Consider the following 13,505-nt stretch of genomic DNA (forward strand, 5'->3'; position numbering starts at 1 on the left):
AGCTTATTTCCTTCAGTAACTTGACCTACCGACTCCATTCCAGGTAGACGGGGTGCCTTCTGGCCCTTGGGACTCAACACTCTCATTTCTGTTTCATGTGTTCCATGTCTTTCCTCTCCCTCCCCCACACCACCCAGTCTGCACAGCGTTCTCTTTCAGAGCTCCTCGTGTATACAAATCCTTGCACACACACTTGCACTACTGTGCAAGGGCCAATCAGTTACAAAGAAATACTCAGGATAGCCCCAAAGTCCTTCATTCCAGAAACATGGCCAATCTTTGGTCACTCCATCCAGTAGTTGGCTATGGACAAGGCCTATGAGACCATCAGCAAGCACCTTTTTAATAAAACATGACCAATCACATACTGTTTTTTGAATGTGAATGCCAACTTTAAAACTGAGCTTCGTAGTGTGTCCTGGCATCTGCAAATCAAATGACACACGTTCAACAGTGACATTTAAATTCTGAAGGAAAAGGGAATATTTCACTTTTCAGCAGTGCAGTACCATACCCTCCAAACATGTTGGCCTTTTAAAAATGTAAACAGTATTCCAACTTAATAGAAACAATGATTCACATTTATTATATGTGTAATGGCTGCACTCTGAGACCAAGTGTAAATGATAAATCCAGGAAGCCGCAATAAGCAAACTAAACTTCTCCATTTATCCACCCATTAGCTAGGGTTACGGTTCTGAGTTCCGTGTGAACATTCAGAGATCATTCTTGATGCGGAAACAGCATGACAATCCATGGACTTTGAGGATAAGGCCACAGTGGTTCTCAACACTAACCCTATATTTTACATAATGAAGAATGGGGGACTTGAGGATTTCTTGGTTTCTATAAATTGAGGGCAGGAGTGCCATTCTGCCTTACACAGATCTTGGAGATTAAGCCATTTCTACTAGAGCCATACCTGTTATTTTGTACAAAAGATGTATGGAACCAAAAGAAAAATGGACAGTTGTCATATTTAGGAAGATCCTAAAATTAAAAAAAAAAAAAAAGTTAACTTTCGTAGTAAAAATGATACTAAAAACTAATTCCAAAGAGATTAAAATTTCTCCTTTTTCCTCCTTTCTATATATGTTGAACAATTAGAGCCCTTAGACACACAGCACTTAACCTCTATAACCCTCCGCTCACGACACAAAGGAGACTTTAAGAAATGGCTTTTTCTTGCCATTCCTATCAAAATTTAAGGAAAGGTGTTTTTTTTTCTATATAAATTAGACAATAGTCCTCCAACCTAGTTTACATCATGCTGACCGGAGACCAATGCCACTTTATGTCCAAAGACCTCATCCATTTCTACAAGCAGCAGTTACACTGATAGTTGACTGTCAGTATTAATGACAAGAATACCCACACATGAGAGAGTTTTCATCTCATGGCCCTTGAAAATCACAAAATTAAGCAACACTGCTCAGGCCAGTACTACTTGTAGTGGAGCTCCTGCTTCAGACCACTGACTGAGTGAGTGTTCAGACCGGCTTCAGGGATCAAAGGGGAGCCATCTGGTATGGGAACCACCGAGGTCACTTGCTTCCACACACATACCATTTCACTATTGAACAGATTCTCCCATAACATGGAGCAAGCAGGGGATGGAGGGGGGCACAAACTTTAACTTGATCAATACTGTTAGTTGTTGGGAGTTTTCAGCTCAGGTCACGATCCCAGGGTCTGGGGATCCAGCCCCACATCTGGCTCTCTGCTCTCTGCTTGGCAGGGAGCCTGCTTCTCTCTCTCTCTCTGCATGCCTTTCTGCCTACTTGTGATCTCTGTCAAATAAATAAAATCTTTAAAAAACAAAATCAATAGTCTCCCATTTCAAAATAACTTTCTAGTGACTAAACTGGGAAATCTTTTTTTTTTTATTATTAACTAAAGATTATTATTCCAGAGAAACTTCTTCCCTATCTAAAAATTCGTTCCTGAGTCTGGAAGTTCTCTAGAATTCTAGTTCTCTAGTACTTGAAGGAGGACTGAGTTAGTGGGAATAGTAGAAATAGCCGCTGAGGACTATGGGTCTTGCTTGTGGGGGACAAGAGCTCTCTTGCAGACTCTGCAGGGAAAAGGATATCGGGTGTCAGCAATACAAACACAGCTCTGTCAGAGCCACGCCACTTATTTAGGCTTCGGTCTCCATGAGGGAGTTCCTTGGGACGGTGGGCTGCTGCAAGCTGTGGATACCGCGGTGCATGGAGATGGTGCGACCTCTCTGTGAACTGGCTAAGGGAGGACTCACTATGGTAGAGTGGACAGCTGAGGCAGAAGGAGCATTTCGGGAATTACAAACAGCCTTACTGACTGCCCCAACATTGGCCATCCCAGATGTTACCAAGCCCTTCCACTTGTATGTGCCAACGGAGGCACAGGAGAGGGACTAAGACTAACCCTGGTTGGCCTTCTGTGCTTGAAACATGTTTCTTCTTTCCTAGGCTTTACCTTCCACGAAATGAAATCGATAATCCCCATGAAAAAAAAAAAACATGGAAAATCTACCGTGAGGAGTTTGCAGTCGAGCTGTATTTTGATGAAGTGAGATACTAGAATCCTGTTCTCCACCATCCCTGCCACACATTTAGGTCTCCTAACCGTCCTTCCTTGCATGTATACTTACAGTACATTTACATACACATTTTTGACACCTTAAGTATATACATTATAAAAGGTTAGTGGTCCTTTTTCTTTCCTGAAGGATGTATGCCAGAGTTGAGAGAACTACTGTTCCTGGGGACTGTGTGCCAAAGTTAAGAGTTCAAAATAACATTTAAAATGATTCCTCACAATATTGCATGAGGTTTATTATGTATTTTTGGGTAAGTAGTCCCTGCTACTTAGTCATTTCTAAGCTATTTAACAAACCTCCGATTGGCAAAGTACGAGGCTTGAGCCCATAGGAACGTTCCCATAAACAGTCCCTGCTGAGCTTGTGATACAAGGTTCAATTACACAGGCAGTCCTTGGAGGACAAGAGAATCTGGGTAAACATAAGCAGACATTACAGCAGATTCTTTCTCTTTGTAACATCACCGTGAAGTCAAAGTAAATGTCTGCCTATTAAAGTACAGCCCCTGACACAGACTCTGCTCCCAGCCAACTTCACTTAAATGTAGGGAACTCTGTGAAGATCATCTTTTCACTATAAACACTGGTTAGTCCAGTGTCCACAGGGAATCCTATGCTCTACGTTGCTGTATGTTGTTTTATTCTAAGTACCTTAACGTCATTATGTATATGCTTATATATTTATATATTATATAAATAAAATATCCTTATTTATGAACATGCCTGGATGCAGGTGCTCTTTTTCCCTCCAAATAGCCCTCAAAGGGTCTCAGCTACCAGTGCAACAGCCCATGTAAAGGCTCTTTAGGAAAAGCTCTGACTACATTACTTGCTGTAATTCGTGTTACAGAAACACATGTTGCCGCTAAACAGTTTGTACTGTTCCCTTGAACATGCACGCAGCCATAAGCCAGAGGGGCAGACCAGGTGGCAGACTTATGGACAGGGGGCAGGGGTGGGGGGTAGATACTTAGCTGGCACTAAGGAGAAAACCCCAATTTTCAAGACTTGCTTTTTGAAAGAAGATTACAGTTAGGGTTCCTCTTCCCTAACCCTCCAAGATGCATCCAAATTCCTGGCCATTGAGTTGCTACACTCTTATGCTTTTGCTCACATAAGGACAATTTACAGGCTTGCCTCCTTACATCCTGACATAAATACTTCCTTGAACAACTCGAGAATCTTACATCATGGTACATCAGAATGATACTGTTTTGTTTTGTTTTGTTTTCAAATAGATCGGACTACCCTGGAATAGAATTATCCAAAACATAATAGGAAATATAGCTATTTTTAAAAAATAGAACAGTTTCCTGCTACATCAACCCCATCCACACAACCAGGCAGAAGAAGAATGCTGCTGGTGGGCCAACTTGCACAGCTGCAGTATACAGAAAGAGCAGCTGCTCACTGCCCCGACCCTCTGGCTTCTGGCACGTGGGCTAGAGTTAGCACAGAGCCTCTGCAGAGAACAAAAAGCTTCAGGAAACCAGAGGTTTCACTCGAGGGGGACACTGTGCCAACAAGGACAGACACACACGGGACAGATGTTAGCAGAGTCAGCCTGCTTAAGAACACTGGTTTCTGAGAGAGCCCTAGCTGGTCTTGGAGCAGCACAGTGTGACGAGGCTTGCCTAAGTGGGGACAAGAAGGGACCCTCTTCCACCAGGTGACCTGGAGTTTTGTGGTGGTGGTTAGTGCATTCGTATGGCATAGCTAAATAAAATTACTTGGCTTGTTTCATTGCTTTGTAAAGTCACCCCCTATATACAGTCCTGAAAATCCACGGACTGCCAGTACCAAATGTAAAAGGCTCCAACCCAATAAGAAACATGGCAGTTAGCGATCCTGAGATAAATGTAAACAAAGGGGTCACCCCAAACATCACTCACTGTGGAGGACAAGCCCTCGGTTCTGTCCAGTTCCATCTGAAAGAGAACCTTGCCCACGAGCACTCTCCTTCAGTCACCAGACAGGGAACAAGGGCTTCTCTTGGCTTTGGCACTCTGCTCCCGGGAAGGGTTTCTGGTCGGTGGAGGCAGTGAGTGAGTGAGTGGGCCAAAGTGCATCAGCAGGCCAAAAAAGGTCCAAAGAAATAATCTGCAATCCTACCCAGGCCAGGACCCAGAGACGGAAGAAGCAGGCCTGCTGGCGGTCAGGGGCCTTCACAAAACACAGCAGCAGGGCCCCCTCCCCTCAGCACCTCCCTCAACCTAAGGCCCAGCAGAGGGGGAGTTCTTTGGGAGAGAAGGGGAGCTGGCACAGGTGAGGGGCGTGCTGCTCTCACCACACCTCACAATGTGTCAGGGGTCAAGATGATCCCACCTAGGAAGTGAATGGCACTATTTTAACAGTACAACATCTTGGGAAAGTCCAAGAGGCTTACTCCTAACTTAAATCGTGAACATGGAAGCCACACCAGTTTGCGGATATGTTCTCCTCTACAAAATCTACACAGATATTTCAGTTGTCAAGCACCACAGAAAAACTGAACTTCAGCCACATAGCACACAGTGCATGTACTAAGGTTCTAAATGAGAGCCTACATCTAGAGTAAGGAATCACTCATAGTCATCTTCATGAAACATGGTTACCTCAGAGTTTTTCTGGTGAGATCTGAGAATTAAACATGGAACCAAATGACGCCTTACTAACATGTAACCATGCAAGCTGCACGGACACATACAGGTTTACGAAAAGTCCTGAACGAACTATATTTAGCCTTTCAGATCCTGTGCAAAGCCGGCGGCTCACCCTAAATGTCCCACCAAATCCAAGAGCAGCAACTGAGTTCAATTTCAGTACGATTATGGGCAGAAATTAATAGGATAAAATGGAGGCCCTTTTCACAAAGTTTAAGATTTAGAGTATAAGGGAAGACCAAAAAAATAGAACTCCTATGAAACCAAACTAATTCCCCATTGGTCTTGTACTCCATGAAACCCTGAGAGGAACTGTCATGGTCACGTGCCTAGACTTGGACCTCGTTTCGCCAGGACACTTCAGTAGGCTTCGAACTGGCTCATCATCAGCTTCCTGCTGTATTCGTAGGCCAAAAAGAGCGCCCCATTGGCAGGGAACGCTCGGATCATTGTGGGTTTCAGTCCAGAATATAAGGCCGTTATTCCTAGAAGACAAGAAGTGATCAAAGACTGAGATGCCCCTTCTCAGAGAGACCCTGTGAAGCCGCAGAGCCCAGGGCTGGACACCGACAGATCCAGACAACACACTGAATGCCGACAAGGGACGGAAGGCTTCTGTCCAGGTGTCCCTGGACGAACGGGAAGGATGGAGGCTCACGGCAACGAGGCCAGGCATCCAGTGTTCCAGCAAATCTTGGCGACGCTCAGGTACCACACACGAGTCCCGGACTCACTCCTGGTACATGGACCAGGCAGCACGAGGCCTCACCTGGGCAGAGAGAAGCAGCCCCAGAACACAGGAGGGCAGCAGCCTCACAGATTCATTCGGGAGGACAAGGATCACAAGACACTGGGCCAAAAGCACAGTCCTGTGTCCACAGCTGGCACTGCCCAGACTGTTATGAAGATCCAAGTGGATGAGGGAGGCATAAGGGCTCTGCACAACTTTGAGGCTTTATGCAACTCTGGAGTATGAACTGAACCGTTTCCACACCCTGTGACCGCTCTCTCGGAAAATCAAGCCCGAGAAGTTCACATCCTGAGGTGAAAGATGTAGAGCGGATGCTGAAAGGACAGGTCTCTACTCACCAGAGGCACGATCCGGGCATTATACAAACATCTCCTAGAAAATCTTGATACTCCTACGTTAACTCTCAAAATTCAGAGCCAATCACCTTCAGGAAGTCTGAGCATTATGGACTTGCAGCATGTTCTTTTAAGTCCTTTAGTGGTTCTGTTAGAGATCCTTTTCTGATACTATCTATACTCTATGGAACAAGGGGTGCTGAATTCCAAGCATTTGTCCCCTTAGGCACAATCTGGAGTTTTAAAGTTCCCTCCGGGCTATTTAGAACAAAGAATCCTGGCCCAGAAGTGAGGAACAAGGACAGCAAACATTCTTGAGGATGGAAGCAAGCGAAGGCAGGGGCGCTAGAAGAAGGACAGGGGGCAGGGGAAGAGAGCAACCACACACACGTGATCGACCTCCACGAGGGTTACAGCGAAATGACCGGTCTAGACATACCCACTCCATTTCTGCAATGAGCAGACTCACCTTCATTTTTCACAATGCTTATAAAGGTTCCGATAAATCCTGCCTGTTTTCCAGACACGGAAAGAACTTGAATTCTGGATTTGACGCAATCCATTGGGTATACAGCAAGCCAGAGGCAGATCCCACCAACTCCACCGCTTAACATCAAAGGGACAGGGCCTGGAGGAGGAAAGCAGCCAACAGCATTTTTGTCTCAAGGACAGCATTTCCAGAGGTCAAGGTGGTAGTGGGTGCAGGTAGATGCAAATAAAAATGCTGATACTTCGGGCACCTGTGGTTCAGTCAGTAAGGCATCTGCCTTCAGCTCAGGTCCTGATCTCAGGGATAGAGCCCCCTTTGGGCTCTCTGCTCAGAGGACACAAGGTTCCATGTGGCACTCTGGGTCTGCCCCTCATCACAGGACCAGATCAGTGCTGGTCACTGTGGCGCTGTGGCCCTGCTGGCCTGCCCTCCGAAGGACTGGCCCACACAGAACCAGCAGGCCCCCAGCAACATGGCAACCCGCCCCCCACCCCATGGGAATGAGAACAGTGGCCACTGAAACACGGGTCACGTTTTTTCCAACACTCTCAGTCTGCAGTATTTCATTATGTTAATGCCCCACAGCCCTGATTCTTCCTTTACCATGAAAGACAAAGTTGTCTTATTAAACACGACAGTTAAGCCTGGGAGCGTGCCTAACCCCAGAATAAGCCAAAAACACTGAAGTGATGTGTTTGAGAATTAACAAGTAATCATTCATGCAAGCCAAACATTGACATGATTGCGTCAAGCAGGTACACAGGACAAGCTAGAAAGAATGACACTTTTCAGTCCTCTGGAAACACACTCAAGATTTGTTACCAAGTTTTATGCTTATTGCAAAATGCTTTACAGGTGATTTCCAACAGGAAAGTAATTTCTATATTCTCCCCTAAAATGTTACTCCAGTAAAGAAGTCTGGGATGCACAGCTTCACCCTCGTAGCAAGGACATGAGTTCACCCAGAGGAAGGTGCCAAGGTCCTTTCCAAACCTCCAGAAACCTCCGTGCCTAGCAGACCCCCACAGCCTCTGCAATAAGCAGGCCAGTGTGGGGCCCGGCCCGGCCCAGCCCAGCCAAATGCTTACCTAGCTCATCCTTCCATCTTCCTGATGCAAAAAACGACCTGCTCAGCTCTCAGCCACCAAAGAAGAGGAAATAGCCAGGCACCTCTCGGAGTAAGGTGCTGGAGAGGCCGTGGTAGAAGCCCAAGGGGCAGTCCTTCCTGAGGACGCTCTTCCCCATGGACCAGACTGTGCTGCAGGGAGACAGGGAGCTGTGCTTAGGGCAGGGGAAATGGGGGGCTGGGGATGAGGCTGGCACTTCCACCCCTGTGGCAGGCTTGGCTAAACCCTGGGCAGGCAGGGAATGGCTGATTCTAGAAACTCAGGGGCCCAAATTCTGAAAATGAGGCTTCTGCAGGTAGGAAATCTCAGAGAAGCACAGATCCTATTACTTTAGGACAACTGTTCTCACCTGAACTATCCAACAGCTAGGAAATATCATTAAAGTGTGTATTGATAGAGACTTGTGTTCGGTCACAAGAGCCCTGCTGGCACCCGGGACTGGGCAGGAAGAGTGAGCTGCTCACAGGATGACTGGCTCCCTGACTCTCACCTATTAAGCCAGCAGCCTGCATCACCTAACCACCAGGACACCACACCCCCGTGAGGCAACCCTCTCCCCAGCTACGGAGATCCCCTCCCAAGCTTTCCCCAAACCGTGAGCAAAAGCCTTACAGACCGAGCACAAGCAACTGTCCGGGGTTCTTTTAAACCGTCACACAAACGGACATCAGACAGGAAGAGAAAATCAAGGGACGCCTCCAATCTCAGCCCCAACCTTCTGGTCCCCGGTGACCTGGCATCGGGGCCATGGGTAGACGGAGGGCAGGCCCAAGCCTGTCTGCTTCCAGAAGAGTTGGTGGGGAGCGAGGCTTTCTTCCAGGAGGGAGACCCTGCTTGTGTTCCAGACTTGCTTCTCATTTCAGAGAATCGGGTATGAGGCCATTACCCAGTGACATGCAACTCTGCTGGTGCTCAGGTTCTAGCGAATGGAAACTGTCCAACATGGTTCACACGTACCCAGCGGACTGTCAAGACCAAAGCTTCAGGTGGCTTCTGCAGTCTTTCAGCCAGCCTGCAGATCCAGGCTTCATTTCCCTCGGGCACCCTTCATCAATTTGCTGACCAGCAGCCAGAACGGCCAGGTTTGTGGGAACAAAGATGGCATCGATCGGTGTGGAAGCCCTTCAGCCTAAGAGTCGGGGGCCTGAGTATGAGCACGCTGTTCTAGTGCAACATCAAAGTCAAAGCACACCTGCAGTGGACTCTGAGTCCTTTCCCCTACCTGGGCGCCCAGTGAGGCACGTGGGGCCCCAGGCTGCACCTGCAGGAGAGGTGTTAGACCCAGAACAGAAACCACAGCGGACACAGGATGGGATTTGGTAAGAATCGGCTGCTTATCTCCCATTCAACAAACATGTAACTGAACCCTCCTGCTCTTAGGACCCCATGTGGACAAAGGTCAAAAGAGAACTGAACTCGAGGAGGCATTCAAGCCAAGGACATGCAAATATTTACGGTATCATTGCTGAAATTCATCGTAGGCTCTTCCAAGCAGGGCTTTCCTTTCATTGCCTCTACTGACCAGGTCTTCCTCTAGACCTGAATCCTAACACAGTCCAGATCCCCGACTCTGGTCTTACGGCAAGAGTACTGGACGGGGACTCGGTCTTGTGCTCAGTTATGAGCTCAAGTAATAGGGTCCTAAGCCAGTATCTGCAAATGGGAGTCCCCACCTTTAAACAGAACAGTAGGGGCTCTGCTGCTCTCACAGATCATGAGGAGGGATGAACAAAACAGAACAGGTGTGGGTGCTCCAGCTCCATCAACTCTAAGGTGGCCATTCCCTGCCAGGTAATAAGCAAACACTGTTCGTTCTGTGGGATGAAGACGCAGCTCCCTCCTGCCTCACCAGGACGGGAGAGGAGGGTACGGGGTGAGACCACATGAAACAGAATGGCTTCTTGGCTGGAGGACTTCCTCCAGGACCTCATGTGGCTGCTTCCTACCTCCATCTTCTCCATAAGGCATCCTCCTCTGGGAATGTCGCAGGGGACCTAAATGTCCCATCTTGTCCCAGAGAAAGTGTCCCCCTCTAGCAGGAAGAGTGACAGTCGCTACAGTGTTCTTTCTGTCAGTCTCTAGCATGAGATCCCACACTCTCCTGGTTTCTCTCCTGCTTATTTCTTTACTTCCTCCTCCTCTTCATGACCCCTTCTGTGTGGAAGGTCCTGGAATCCATGTGCAGCCCTCTATAGATGCTATCTCCCTGGGTCATTCCACCCAGTCCCAAGCTATTAAAAAACACGTTCCATCCATGAAGACAAAACTCCTGCGAACAAAAGGGCACGTCTTTGAGATCACTAGGCGTCTCCAGAGAACACTTCTGCACAAAAGGGGCCTACAGTCGGGTGGACCGGAGTTGCAAATGGGTTTCCAGTTCCTACCGAAACAACCCATACAGCTATCTGCCCAACCATGAACCTGATACAATTTTCAATGACTTAAAATAAATCAACGTTCAAAAAAGGAAGGGCTACACATGCCAGTGGTTCCTGAATCCTCTATGGTCTCTGTGTAAATAAATATGCAAGGGAGGACGCAGCACAAGCCGAAGTCTGATGTTTGGGCTGACTTGGCCAAAGAGTCAGTCCATCCGCATCTTCACAGATGCTTCCAGCTCCTCCTAAAATTCCAAGTTGCTCTCCAGCCTGTCTGGCTCAGGCAGCTTCTTCCAGTCCTCTGCACTCTGATGAAGGGGAACCCAAAGCTCGGCTCACAAGTTGCACCTGTGGCTCCCGTCCAGCCCTGGTGCCCACAAGAGAAGCAGTACCACCAGGGCATCTGAAAAGCATCTTCCTGAAGAACACCAGCACGTAAGGGCACCTCCTTATTCACGGTGCATTACTGACCAGCATTCTGCAAGTTTTACATGACAACTTCACAATCAGAAACAATGTGGTTATTTTAAAAAAGGAAACACTCTTCCCATAAGGTATCATACAAATTTTGACTGGGCAACAACGTTTTCTTTATAAACAAAGGAAGAAATTGTTAGTACCCACAAATCACCTCAGCCTGGCCTGCTTCTCCAATCCAACCACCTTCCGCACCACCTGTTGGCAGAAGCCGTAGCACATGAAGAGGACCGAGTTCTCAGCAATGTTGGCGATCAGCGCTGGGTTGGTCCCCTTGTAGAAGCCACGGAAGCCCACCTGGGAGCAGGTCTTCAGGCAGCAGTCGGTGAGGCCCCGGTACAGGTCAGGGAACGTCTGCATCTTCACTTTCAAGGTGTCAAAGAGGTGCCCCGTCAGGCACCTGGATAGTTCAGGTCCTGATCCCACGGTTGGGTCGAACCCCTCATTGGGCTGCTGCTCAGTGGGGAGACAGCTTCTCCCTCTCCCTCTGTCTGCTGATCCCCCTGCTTATGCTCAGTAAATAGATAAAATCTAAAGGAAAAATAAAGTAAAAGAAAAAAATTTGAAGAAACTAATTACTAGTAATGACATTGAATCAGTAATCAAAAAACAAAACAAAAACCTCCCAACAAACGAAATTGGACTAGATGGATTCACAAGTGAATTCTATCAAACACAAAGGAGAGTTAATCCCTATCTTTCAAACACCATTCCAAAAAAAATAGTAAACTTCCAAATTCATTCTAGGAGGCCAGCACTACCCTGACCTCAAAAGTGAAGATAGTAGAAAAAAAATTACAAGCTAACTTGTCTGATGAACACAGCTGCAAAAATTCCCCTCAATAAAATAACAGCGAATGGCATTCAACAATACAGGAAAAAAAATCCTTCAGCAAGATCAAGCAGGCTTTATTCCAAGGATGCAAGGGTGGTTTCAATATTCTGAAATTGATCAGTGGAATGCACCAATTAGCAAGAGGACAAAAGCCATATGATCATTTCAAATACAGAGAAGCATCTGACAAAGTACACCATGAAATGGATGGATTTCAGCAGAGTAGGTTTAGAGGGAACACAACTCAGCATAATAAACCCACAGCTAACATCATACTCAATGGTGAAAAGCTGACAGTTCTCCCTCTATGATTAGAGACAAGACAGAGATGTCCATATTCACCACTTATTTAACATGGTACTAGAAGTCCTAGCCACAGGAATCACACGAGAAATACAAGGCATTCATGCTGCTGCCCCTCAGAACAATTTGTTACTTAAACTGTAACCCCTGGAGGATTTTACTAGTTACCAAGCACATTTAGATATGGCCTTAAGAAATACATATACTGACAACAGGTCTTTGGGGAGAAGGACGATATACGACCATGAAGCTGGGCAGCTGGGATGCCCGGCTCGCTCAGGGTGGAAGGCCGCCCCTTCACCAAAGCCGGGCAGCTGGAAACGCCCGGCCCGCCCAGGGCTGAATGCCGCCTGCTTCAGGGAAGCCTAGTATCCGGGAACGCCCAGTCAGCTCAGGGTGGCACGAAAACGCCTGCTTCCCTTATCCCTTGTCGCTCCTTTCTCTTCCCAGAAGCGCCCGTTGTTAGTTAGAGGAGTCCTATGAATGTGCTTGGTTAACTATAAACTTTACCCTCCTTCTTGCTTGTCTGCAAGACAAGATTAACGTTTGACCTTCATCAATCCTATTGGCTATTGTTTTCTATCCAATAAAAGTGAGACTGTGGAGTTGCTCGGGGCAGCAGTCCTTTTCCACTGCTGTCCCCTGCTCCCAATCTTTTGCAGTGACTTGTTTGTGCCTAATTCTTCTCTTGTCGCCAACTGGAAGCGGCACATTCAAATTGGTGAGGAAGAAGTTATGCTGTCACTATCTGCACAGGACATGATAGTACATACAGAAAACCTTAGGGGCACCAGGTGGCTCAGCTGGTTAAGCATCCAACTCTTGATATCAGCTCAGGTCTTACGCTCATGGTCATGAATTCAAGCACCTCATTGTGCACCACAGTGAACATGAAGTCTACTTTAAATAAAACTTCACAAAAAAGAACTTCACAAAAAGAAGACTTCACAAACAACAACAACAAAAACAAAAACTATTAGAGCTGATAAATGAAGAGGGTGCCTGGGTGCCTCAGTCATTAAGCATCTGACTTCGGCTCAGGTCATGACCCCAGGGTCCTGGGATCCAGCCCCATATCAGGCTCTCTGCTCAGCAGGGAAGCCTGCTTCTTCCCCTCCCATTCCCCCTGCTGTGTTACCTCTCTTGCCACGTGTCTCTCTCTGTCAAATAAATAAATACTGATAAATGAAGTAATTTGGAGGATACAAAATATACAGAAATCTGCTGCATTCTTTTACACTAATAACAAAGTAGCAGAAAAAGACATTAAGAAGACAATCCCACTTATAATTGCAACAAAAAGAATAAAAGACTTAGGAATAAACTTAACCAAGGAGGTAAAGACCTGTTCTCTGCAAGTTATACAGCAATGAGAAAGAGATTGAAGACAGCACAAATGGAACATTGTACCATGATTATGAATTAGAAGAACAAACATTGTTAAAATGTCCATGCTACCCAAAGCAAATCAATGGATTCAGTGCAATCCCTACCAAAATACCAGCAGCATTTTTCAAAGAATAGACAAATAATCCTAAAATTTGTATGGAAGCACAAATGTTGTTGAGTAGCCAAAGCAATCTCGAG

General features: G+C 46.7%; 1 protein-coding gene across 8 annotated transcripts in view; it reads right to left on the bottom strand.

The window, feature by feature from the left end:
• Positions 1-281: 281 nt before the first annotated feature.
• Positions 282-13,505, bottom strand: part of LOC309857793 (mitochondrial ornithine transporter 1-like) — a 30,546-nt gene continuing 17,322 nt past the window's right edge. For 2 of the 8 annotated variants that reach the window (XM_082750554.1, XM_082750556.1), the window contains exons 3-8: positions 10,935-11,311; positions 7,887-8,056; positions 6,778-6,936; positions 5,552-5,707; positions 923-990; positions 337-425 (exon numbers count right to left, since the gene is read on the bottom strand). In XM_082750554.1, the coding sequence (XP_082606680.1) occupies positions 7,936-8,056; positions 10,935-11,140 (327 nt within the window). In that variant the 5' untranslated portion in view covers positions 11,141-11,311 and the 3' untranslated portion in view covers positions 337-425; positions 923-990; positions 5,552-5,707; positions 6,778-6,936; positions 7,887-7,935. Of the gene's footprint in view, positions 426-922; positions 991-1,672; positions 1,791-4,472; positions 5,708-6,777; positions 6,937-7,886; positions 8,057-8,541; positions 9,133-9,235; positions 10,195-10,934; positions 11,312-13,505 lie in introns of those variants that run through there. The other 6 variants (XM_082750555.1, XM_082750557.1, XR_014307911.1 and 3 more) reach the window with 5 other exon arrangements.

The sequence above is a fragment of the Mustela nivalis genome, assembly GCF_964662115.1.
Source record: "Mustela nivalis genome assembly, contig: HAP1_SCAFFOLD_1290, whole genome shotgun sequence".
In the NCBI taxonomy this organism is placed as follows: Eukaryota; Metazoa; Chordata; class Mammalia; order Carnivora; family Mustelidae; genus Mustela; species Mustela nivalis.